At 38.3% G+C, this 12,070-nt stretch overlaps 1 protein-coding gene across 4 annotated transcripts in view; it reads right to left on the bottom strand.

Moving 5' to 3' along the window:
* The window catches only part of su(f) (cleavage stimulation factor subunit su(f)), a 115,935-nt gene that overhangs the window by 23,200 nt on the left and 80,665 nt on the right, over positions 1–12,070 (bottom strand). For all 4 annotated transcript variants that reach the window (XM_069828835.1, XM_069828836.1, XM_069828837.1 and 1 more), the window contains 4 exons: positions 5,793–6,026; positions 3,776–3,967; positions 2,669–2,860; positions 2,012–2,258 (listed from right to left, as the gene is read on the bottom strand). In XM_069828835.1, coding sequence (XP_069684936.1) covers positions 2,012–2,258; positions 2,669–2,860; positions 3,776–3,967; positions 5,793–6,026 — 865 coding nt within the window. The remainder of the gene's footprint in view (positions 1–2,011; positions 2,259–2,668; positions 2,861–3,775; positions 3,968–5,792; positions 6,027–12,070) is intronic.

Genomic DNA, 12,070 nt, shown 5'->3' with positions numbered 1-12,070 from the left:
TAATAATAATAATAATAATAATAATAATAACAACAATAATCACTATAATCATTACCATCATCGGCATCGTAGTAATTATTGTTATCATCACTGACATTACCATTATTATCATAATATTATACAGTACCAGTCTTTTTCTACTAGTTTGGCCAGGAACCCAATACAGTCATGAATGGAAGTGATCTAAATTGTTTTTGCTAGCTTCGTAATAAGTGAGATACGAGTAAGAAGTTTGAAACCCAATTCTAACAATTATAAAATGAATTCTGAACCTAATGATATGACAATCGAGAACTAATAAGATTGTGGCAGAAAGAACGGAAATAGCCTACTGTTCATCATAAATTCTTTGACACATCAGGATTTGAATCTCAAGTTCATGAAGAAAAAGTAAATGTTTTACGTTTTTGCAATGTAGGCCTACAGGAACGCATGTACTCATGGATGCAAAAACTGTTATAAAATTTAAGTAACTGATTTAAGTTGGAGCATGTTTGTCTTTCAAGATTAAGTTTGCATAACTGTAACTGGATTAATCATTGTATTATCAATGTAAATGTTTCGATATGTACGAGGCATGTCCATAAAGTAACTTTCCCACTAGTCCCACAACTAGCAAACCGTATGTTGCACGAAGCGATTGTGTGTATGTGATAGAGTGATGTCCTGGCATGGCGCATGCGCTAGCAGAACTTCCCGAATGCTCTCAGTAGCTTCGTTGCAGTGGTTGAAGATGGACGTTCCTATTCCAGCTCCCATCGCATGAAGTGCGGTCAGTGATAAAGTTTTTGAATGCACAGGGCATAGCACTGATTGAAATTGATCGTCAGTTGTGCCAGGTCTATGGCCTAACGTTATGAGCAAGCAGATGGTGCGTTGCTCCACAAGGTCGTCTGTGATGATGGTTGGTCTCCCACTGCGCTCCTGTCATGCACATTTTGGCGTCCTGCTGAAAACTGTCTACAGCAGCAATGCACCATCTGCTTGCCCATAGACCTGGCACAGCTGACGATCAATTTCAATCAGTGCTATGCCCTGTGCATTCAAAAACTTTATTACTGACCATACTTCACACGGCGGGAGCTGGAATAGGAACGTCCATCTTCAACCAATGCAATGAAGCTATTGAGAGCACTCGGGAAGTTCTGCTAGCGCATGCGCCATGCCAGGACATTACTCTATCACGTACATGCAGTCGCTTCGCGCAACATACGGTTTGCTAGATGTGGGACGAGTGGGAAAGTTATACTGTATTTTATTTCAAGGAGTGCAGTTTCATAGAAAGGACTTTGCCGACAGACCTTCTACTGCCCCCTACTAATTGGTTGTCATAAATAAATGTCTTCCTTACTGTGACGGAAATCTTGTCTTCTCCTGTCAGTAACCAATCACAACTTTCGTTCAGAAGAATTGACAGGCTCCCGTCAAATCCATGTGGAGGCAGAGTTGCCGCATCTTTTCCGAATTCCAAGAATCCCGTCGAGGGTCACCAGGATTGTTGCAAGGATTGTGGCAACTGTGCAATGTTGGGACGAGGGGACAGGATGGAATTGTTATAGGTGATTATGTAGGAAGTCATAAATCTATAAGTGGGTGTTCAAAGGAACCACCGAACTGCACTCCTTGAAATAAAATAGAGTATACTTTATGGATGCGCCTTGTATGTTCCAAATTATAAACAGTTTCTGTTCCAGAGCTTATTGTTGTTGTTTAGTCAACTGTTCGAAGACAAATCTGAACCCCTTATGATACCATAAGGCCTCATTCTTGAGGCAACTAAGACAAGAGATGATGGGTTTGAGTGGCCAGTTCCTTTCCTCCTCTATTGCATACATCGCTGACTAGTTACAAATTACACTAATCAGACTACAGATGCATACAAACAATTGTTCTTCCCCTGACACTTATCGTCAAGTGAGATGTATTGCCTGATTATTAAGATCTCCTAAACCTTTTGAAGCAACTTTGTTCACTGTCATAATTGATAACTGAAGAATTACAAAGTACTTACCATTCAGATGAGACAGGTAATCTATATAACAGAGTATGTATTCGGGATTATCCGAGAATTTCTTAAGTCCAAGTTCAAAGATACGGAAAGCAATATTCTTGTCTTTGCTGCAGTAGTACTCCATTAGTGCCGCTGACACAAACACGTGGAAACGTGACCTCGTGTCTTCTCTAGCCCGTTTGAAAACTGTTCGTGCAGATTTGATACCTTCTGCTCGGCGAGCAAATTTCATATATTGTACATATGCCTAGAACAAAGGAGGATCAATCAAACTTTACAAAATAATTGTATCTGAGCTTCAACAATCTTAAAGTTACATGTAATTAAAACAAAGCAAAGGAATGTAGATGGATCGATATATAGATAGGTATGTAGATAGATGGAGAGACATACAGACAGATGAATGAATGGATGAGTGTGTAGATAGATGGGTGGATGAGAAGACAAGATATACAGGTGGATAGGTGAGTAGGTAGGTCAGTCAATATAATACAGATTAATGCCTACCTCTGGATAGTCTATTTCATCTCTGTTAATGGGATTCACAATATACCAAATTAATAGGTCTAAATACTTATAATAATTTTATGTCACTTTGAAAGAGCAGGAGAAGAAAAGAAAGAGAACGAAGAAAGCTGACAGAGCATCAACACTCACCAGAGTGGGGTCGATATCTGGAATGTCCAGGAACCTGCTATAAATCTGGTGCACTTTCTCGTACTTCAGTCTCCCTTCCTCGAAGTCTGCATATGCGAAATAAAGGAGCATATTTTTCTTCAGCAAGGATGAAGTAGCACGCTCGTACACTGCAGCTGCTTCATCACTGAACAGTTTGGCAGCATTCACATCCTAAATACAGATGTAAGTACAGTTTGAGTGGTCCTTAGGATCAGAGCCATCCCTTTTCTAATTAATTAAAAAATAATTAATTTTTTTTAAGTTTCTGTTGAGCTTCAACTGAAACTGCCTTAAGTAGGCCTAAGAGATTAAACGCAAATAATTTATAAATAATTCAGTTAAAAAAATAATACAGAAGAAAATAAATAATGACTTTTATTATACCATTGGCACCTCATACAATGTTACTTTTCCAAAAAAATAAGTCCACACTAACAGAAAAGCAAAGACATGGGGAAATATTGGAAAATATAGGACGAAATTTGGCAGTAGGGTAAGATTACTATAGAAGCGAAAATTAACTAAGAATGACCAAAACTGACTGATTATGACAACGTGCTCAGGAAACGTGAGAGATCATTTATGACCCATTCCATTTAAGCCAATTAGCTATCTTTGTAACTCTAGTAACGATGGTTCACTGTGAATTGGCCTTGAGAACAATTATTAAAGAAATGAGAAGTAGTCAGGTTAGTATTTACGCGTGGGCCACCTGGGCCTGAGTCCAAGGTGGCAAATTCGTAGAGGCAGCAACATTTTGAAAAAAAAAAAAAAAAGAAAAGAAAAAAAATAGAGCTGAAAATAAATTTTCGATATTTTCCTTCTTTGCAGATGTTTACTTTAGATATTAGTAATGTTAAATTGTTGTTACATACTACTTTTTCTACAGTTTGATTGCTAAATGTCAAAGATTTACGTAAGTTAATAATTGGAGAAGCGCAAAATTGTTTCAGGCCCATGGGCATAGCACTACTTAAATATGGCGGTGGAAGCAGTAATTCAAGTCAAGAGGTTTAGGAAAAAAAAGAACCTTCGAATTCATGTGAAACATGGATTTAGATCTTAGCTTGCATTTACTGAACTTACTCCCTTTTCTGTAAGTAGTTTGGAGCTCTGCTCTAGGAACTGTGCCGCTTCATACCAGATGTCTGGATGGTGACCTAGACATAGCAAACACTGCTCAAACGCAAACATCACGCGGCGAGTGATGAGAGTTGCGTCTTCTGTGCGCAAGGGGTTTGACTTCTCCCAAGCAATGTATTTCTTCCAGAGGTCGACCTGAAACAATTACGACATGAAGTTATAAAAAAAAAAAGAAAATGATCAACCTGTACAGCCAGCAGTCTGCTTGATTATTGTGATTACAGTGATTCTGTACCAGTATTTGGAATTGGTTTCACAAGATTTTACTGAGCACCACTTGGCTGCTGGCTTACAAAATATTATGATCACCACTGACATAAGTAACTAACTGTAACTTAAATTTGTTAATATTTATTACAGCCTGTCATATAATAAATTATTTGGATAAATATTTTCTATGTAAATGCACCTACAATAGCACTCATATTCTTCACATTACAGCTGAACGCTTCTCCTTTGTTAGCTGTAATGGTGTGGGTGCACAGCAGCTAATTAAAACTTTTAATTTGGGTGAGCATTTGAGGAGGCAAACTCAATGAAGACAACCAACCCTTCTTTCTATTGTCCCATAATGTTGAACTTATTATGACAGTAGATATTACCAGTTTCATTTTCCATTGTTTTACCATCTAGACCCATTAAAAAATAAAAAAAGATAGAGATAAAATACAATGATGATTTACAAAGTTAAAACATGACCAATTTCGGTTTGTGCTTTACACTCCAAAGTTTTACTATGCTACATATTTTTACGTAGAACTACGTGCTCTCCTTGTATTCCCCATGTCCTCCTTGAATTCCTCTTGCCTTCTCTTGTTTTCGTCTTCCCCTTGTTCTCCTTGTCTTCTCTTGTTTTGCGTGTCGTTTCCTTGTTCTCCTTGTATTCTCCATGTTCCCCTTGTATTTACCTTGTTATCCATATATTTCCCTTATTCTCCTTGCCTTCTCTTGTCTTCCCCTTGTTCTCCATGTATTCCTCTCACTCCCATTGTCTTCTCTTGTTTTCCTTGTCTACCCCTTATTCTCGTCTTCCCCCTATTCGCCTTGCATTTCCGTTGTTCTCCATGTATTCCCTTACTCTCTTTGTCTTCCCTTATTTTCCGTGTCTTTTTCTCGTCCTCCTTGTATACGTCATGTTCTCCTTGTATTTTCCTTGTTCTCCATGTATTTCCCTTATTTTCCTTGTCTTCTCTTGTTTTCCGTGTTTTTTCCTTGTTCTCCATGTGTTCCCCTTATTCTCCTTGGTTTATCTTGTCTTTCCCTTGTTCTCCTTGTATTTCCCTTATTCTCCATATATTCCTTTCACTCTCATTGTCTTCTCTTGTTTCCGTGTCTTTTCCTTGAAATCCTTGTATTCCCCTTATTCTCCTTGTATGTTCCTTGTTATCTTTACATTCCTCTTGCTTTCCTTGTTTTCCCTTTGTTCTCCTATTCATCCTTCTCTTCAACTCGTTCTCCTTCTCTTCACCTTCTTTTCCTTGTCTTCCCCTTGGTCTCCTTGTATTCCTCTTATACTTCTTTTTTCCCCTTTTCTGCTTGTCTTCTCCTTATTTTCTTTGTCTTTGTCTTGTTGTCAGTGTATTCCTCTCGTTCTCCTTGTATGCACCTTGTTTTCTTTGTATGCCTCTTGTTTTTCCTTTGTTTTCTTTGTATTCCTCTGTTCTCGTTGTATTCCCCTTGTTATCCTTGTATTCGCCTTATTTTCCTTGTCTTTCCCTTGTTCTCCGTGTATCCCCCTTGTTCTATTTGTATTTCTCTTGTTTTCCTGTTCTCATATTCCCCTTGTTTTCCCTATCTTTCCATTTGCGAGCAGTAGGGATTTGCATTTTATGTGACGATCAATCACCAAGTTATCTTCCTATTGTATACCTGGGGAGAAGGAAGACGTAATTCTACGTCAAAAGTAGGCCTACATATATACTTTGGCTCACCAGTTAACACTTGAGACAGACAATCCCACCTGTTTGAGCTCTTCTGGGTGACCAGTCGGGGGCACACTCGGACTGTTTCTGTTAAGCCCCCGGGTTACGGCTTCGAACTCCTTGGCCACTCTGCGAGCACTCATGTAGTCTCTGCTGCGTTCCATGGCCATTTTCTCTGCAATTATCGGGTTAATATTCTGCTCGAAGCTCATGTAGTCCTTCCACAGCTGTTCGATGTTCACCATTGGGTTGATCACTCCCCTCTGGTACACCTGTGTAGTTAAACAAGATCAAGATACTGCCAGATAAAGTAGCTGGTAAAACAATGAAAATACCTCATGAAGTAAATCTTGCCCTAAGAAAGACCAACATGAAGAGCGTGACAAGCTTACTGACAGGATAATGTACCCTTAGGAAATGCATGAAGGCGACAATACTGTGTGAAAGAAACCTTAAATATGAGCGTGGTACGCACAAGACAGACGGTTTTGGGAGATGGACACGGCAAGATGACGTTTAGCTGTATATTATATAATAGTGCGATTCAAAATAACATCAACAACTCTTAGTATGTTGTACAAGAGTGATCATTTTTCAAGTGGAGACTCGGTTCCGATAATAGTTTGGGCTCTGTGGGGCATCAAAATATAATAACGCTTCGGGTAATAAGGTGATGACCGTATGTTTCACATTTTGTCAATAAGCCTTCACCAAATCAACAAGAGCATCACAACCTGCATTAAATTACAAGAGGGGTTCGAACTGTCGACCTCCAACTTTATTACACAGCGTACATCGGAGATGAAGAGATTGGCGCACATGATCAAAGATGTGTGACTGTGCACTAAGTATTTCAGTCGCTGCATGCATTCATGCAATAAGGTCCTTCTCTAATGCTACAGCAATCTCGTACACCATACCCTTCATCGTAGCCCAAACAAAATAATGTTAGAGTGAAAGACCTGCTGGCCGTGGTGGCCATGGAACACCTCCCTCTCCCCCTCTACCATTGCCGTCCATACTGCCGTATGCAAGCAGCATGTCATTTCCCTAGCTGTGTACTGATACTGCTGTCAACAACGTAACTAGGATCTAGAGCATGGACTATGGAGTGATGTTGCTCAAGCGTAGTTAGTCATCCAACTTGCGTTGGTGACTAATGGGTTGCATAACTACAAGGATACCAAAAACAATCGAAACAATGTGTGAAGTCCCATTGCAGCAAAACCACGCATTTCCGGACATGGATCCCTCCTGAAAAATGGTCAGTTGCTGTCCTGTACAACGTACCAAAAGCTGTCGGTGTTATTTTGAATCACCCTGTACAGAGAGTGATTCACGAGGATTTACCGTCCTTTACGGAGCTTATTTCCGAATACATTCTGAGCAAAAAAGTCATATAAACATAGGTTCTATTCTCAATATTTACAGTTACGTTTCGTTATTGGAACGCATTGCTGTGAACGCGTGATCTTGGTCAGCGTGCAGTCAGCAGCAAGCGCGAGCGCTACGGAAATCAAAGATAGCCGTATGCAGTTACGTAGAGCGACGAGTGCCGTTCACAAGCGTGCGGCCAAGTGTACTCAAAAGGACAGGACATTTTTAAAAATGTGTTGTAAACGCTCCAAGACTGTAAATTAAGATTCAAAATTGAACTGCAAATAATTATGTCGGTGGAAATGGTGTGATTTGCAATAATGTTTGTGATAAGAGCGTAAGAATAATGTAATTTTCAATTAAAAATAAAAAAAAGATGTCTGTACGAAGCAACTAAGGAGTTCACAGCACATTTTTAGCTTCATAATACTTGCCAATTAAAGATATGATACTTCTGAATGGTTCATTCTCTATTTGTATTATTCTTTTACCTTCAAACTAAAGAAAAAAACGTATTTTAAAAACAACTTTAAATTAGTGTAACTCTGAAAATATTGAGAATAGGAACTACGTTTATAAGATATTTTTGCTCAATTGTTCAGACTGAAGGGGGTAATAGAATACATTAAAATAAAGTTTAAAAAGTCCATTATGAGTTTTATAATTAAGTGCGTAATTAACCCTAGGATGCATAACATGGGTCCATTGGACCCGGCGGAATATTTAAGAATTATTATCTAAATAACTAATTCACATTGTGACTCTGCCCTCTAGGTATGCTACTCTTGTTACTTCCTTTATACACCTATAGCACATTTGGTATTTTATTCATTTATTTATATATGTTTTTTATTCGTGTTCATATATACTACACTTTTACATGACATGGGTCCAATAGACCCGTTGCATTAAATTATTTTATTACCGTAAGTATTATTGTCGTCTGCCATCTAAACAGAATCCTATGAACTACAAGAGCATATTTTCATGAATTGGCAAGATTGCAGCACTTGGAAATTGAAATTTCGACGATGATTAGGAATATATATCTCCAGCAAATGATGACAATAGTCCGGATGAAGATGAAGTTTCTTCTGCAGAACTGGATAGTGATGGTGTAAGAATGAAGATGAAAGCTGCATGCCTATTTCACACCTTGTCGACAATCAAAACACATTAGTAGGATGACATGGAGGACAAAAACTCCTGCTCAGAGTAAACCTCCTGTCCACAACACTGTAAGATTTGTATCAGGTCCTTGAAGGGGTATAGAAACAGCGACTGTCAGAGGTGCCTGGGATTTATTTATCACAGAGTATTTTGGATGAAACTGTGAGATATACCAACTTAGAAGCAAAAAGGTTTTATCTACTGAAGGATATAAAATGGTAAGAAATATCAATAGATGTAATGGTTGCTTTTTTGGAATTTTGTTGCATATGAGAGCAGACAAATCTTGGGATATTCCAATAAAAGAACTTTTTCTTGGCAAATTTTTCAATCCATTATATAGAGCATTATTTTATTTACCTCGGGCTAGCGTCTCTTACCCGCGGAGGAGACACTACACTATGGTGTATTCACAGCTGCTGGCGGGTATGCTCTCTACCTCTTCCTGCTGCATGACGGGGCACAAAACGTTGCTCCGCTTACCCTTTACTCATTTCAGCGACTGCTGACGACCACTGATATAGAGCTACAATGTCTGTGAATCATTTTGAAGTATGAGAAGATTTTTAAGTTTCGATGGTATGAGGACACGGAAGGTTAGATTACAAACAGATAAACTTGTTCTTATTTCTTACGTGTGGCAAATATTTACGGAACAGTGCAGAAAAGTAATGGTCCCACAACCAAATGTCACAATAGATGAACACCTGGTTTCGTTTAGAGGCCGTTGTAGTTTTGTACAATATATGCCAAAGAAGCCAGCGAAATACGAGATAAAAATTATGTAGATGTGTGAAGGAGAAACTGGCTATGCCATTCACGGGATTGTGTATACAGGGGAAAAAAAACCGAAGAACCGCCACAGAAAGATTTGGCTCTCAATATTTTGAAGTTTCTAAATCGCTCTGAACTTGGTACAGCCCGAAATATCACCATGGACAATTATTTTATGTGTACCTTTGGCGCAATATATATTGGAGAAGAAAATGACAATAAGTGGGATCAATTAGACCAAACAAGAGAGGCATTCCAAAAGAAATGAAATCCAATGCAAAACCGGCCAGTGAACAAAAGTGTATTTATATTTCACAAGGACGTGACAATAGTTAGTTTTTGCCCAAAGAAAAACAAATGTGCTATTCTGCTAAGTACTGTAATAATGCTGTTCACGAACATCACCCAAAAAGAAACCTGAGAATGTAAAATTCTACAATCGCACTAAGGTTGGTGTTGATGTAATGGATCAGAAACTGCACAATTATACTTGTAAAATGCAAACCAAACGCTGGCCCATGGAGCTTTGGTGTAACATTTTGGATGTAATTGCATTCATTCTGTATTGTACCCAGCACCCCAGGTACCATAGAAGGACTTTTACACAAGAGGAGACTATTCATCAAAGAGATATCAATGAAAATGGTCCAACCATACATAATTAGAAGATCGTTCAATCCCGTCTGCGTAAGTCGATTTATGTGGACATGGAGAAGTACATCGCTAACCTAGGTAGTAGTGTGTAAAGTAGCAGTAACAGTGGTGGCAACCATCAAAACAAGAACAGGGGATGTTTCCTATTTCCTACCGTGACAGATAGAAATACCAAATCTATCTGCTATGTGTACAAATAATGTTTGTCAGGACCATAGTACAGTCGCCGTGGCGTCGTGGTCTAAGGCATCCTGCCTAGTACTCGCGTTACTGAATGCACGCTGGTTTGAATCCTCATGGGGAAGAAATTTTCTCATGAAATTTCGGCCAGTGTATGGGATCGATGCCCATCCAGCATCGTGATGCACTTGGGGAGCTACGATAGATAGCGAAAATCCGGCTATGCTGTGAGGATCATTGTGCTAACCACACGATACCTCCGTTCTGGTTGGATGATCGTCGACCTCTGCTTCGGCATGTGAACGTGAGGACGGCATCCAGCTGACCAGTCTTCACACTTCATGGGCTATATCGCCATAGATTTACTTTACTTTACTATAGTACAGTCGTGTGTAGTAAGTGTAAAGACTGATAAGATATATCTGTACTTGTGTGGTTATTCCTTACTGTTTCTTCTTCTTCTATCTCGTGGATACATTATATTATTATCTTATATAAATGAATATATGTGTTTGTGTTGCAACAAGAAATTATTTTCACTTGCTACTTAGTTATAAATCTATATTATTTCATTTGCCCACAGAAAAAACTTTAGGAACTTACATCATATTCTTGTAGAAATAAATGAATATAATATATGTTTGTATATTCACATGTTACTTAGTTACAAAATTTTATATTATTTTCCACAATTACAACTCCTAAATTCAAATTAGATTAAATAATAGATTAATATTATACCATTTTCCGTGTAATTCCTCATTAAATAGCATACGGGTCCAATGGACCCATGTTATGTAAATGTGTAGGAAAAGTAGCTCATGCATCCTAGGGTTAATTTACAAAATTAGGTTTAAAATCTGCGTGGTCTGGCGACAGCGCATCGCCGGCTCACCTAAGAATACACACACAAACTCGGTCTGAATAGCAGCATCCGTCCCTTTGTCACTGTAGTAAGGGTGCCAAACTTTCTAATGACAGGAAATAACGATAATCTTTTCATTCATGTAACATGCAAGAAAATCGTCCATTTTATTTAAAAACTGCAAGGGAATAAATAATTCCTTATCAGTTTCTCTAAAGATAACAGTAAAAATCAGAATGGTACGAATAGTACTTGTCGAGTAAAACAATGTTAACTTTTAGGAGAAAATTACCATTATTTGTATTCTTTTGTATTTATTTGGAACTAATACGGTATTAGAATTTTTTGTTGCACTCTATCCAAGGAGTTAGCTGTTAAAATCTGCACAGTTATATCACAGTCTAGTATATACAGTCACGAAGCTTGAGTTGTGAGAGTGCTAGGTACTATTTCGCATTGTCTGTAATGAGGCGATATTAGCGATCCTAGTGGTTAGCAACTATCTATGGATGCATATTTACTACGTACTGAGCTTCGTGACTGTATATACTAGACTGTGCTATTACTTCCACTCTGTATATATAATAATGATGGTAACCTAACGTATGTAATTATTTCTTCTTTAAAACGCAACTGTTTATGTTGCTTCTAGTGGAATTTGCCCATATGTGATCTGTGGTATCATATCCGTTAAAATGTCATAGAAACGCAAACGATTAACGTTAAATGAAAAAAAAAAAAAAGATGAGATCATCAATGTCTACGAAAAAGAGGAAGTCAGTGTTCGAAACATGGCCGTGCGGTTTGCTATTGGGTATGATCAGTGACATGAGAAAAGAAGGAAATAACAAAAGATAGATATCCTTCAATCGTGAACTGCAAATTAAAATATTGCTGTTAAATGCTCTTTTCCCAATACATCGGACTTCAAAGTTGGCAATTTATTTAACATCTGAATGGTATTATCATGTCCGCAGGCACAACAAAAATGTATGTTCAAAAAATAAAGTAGCCTACTCTACTTACCAATTTCATGTGATATGATCAGGAAGAGGAAAAGGAATTGGTTGGATCAGTGGCTGAAAAGAAACTGCCTACTGAAGGATGCACTGGAAGGAATGGTGAACGGGAGAAGAGTTCGGGGCAGAAGAAGATATCAGATGATAGACGACATTAAGACAAATGGATCATATGCGGAGACAAAGAGAAAGGTAGAAAATAGGAAAGATTGGAGAAAGCTGGGTTTGCAGTGGAAGACCTATTCTTGGGCAGAACACTATGAATGAATGAATGAAT

The sequence above is a fragment of the Periplaneta americana genome, chromosome 6 (assembly GCF_040183065.1).
Source record: "Periplaneta americana isolate PAMFEO1 chromosome 6, P.americana_PAMFEO1_priV1, whole genome shotgun sequence".
In the NCBI taxonomy this organism is placed as follows: domain Eukaryota; kingdom Metazoa; phylum Arthropoda; class Insecta; order Blattodea; family Blattidae; genus Periplaneta; species Periplaneta americana.
The sequence above is the reverse complement of the archived record's forward strand: the minus strand, read 5'-3'. Positions and strand labels throughout refer to the sequence as shown.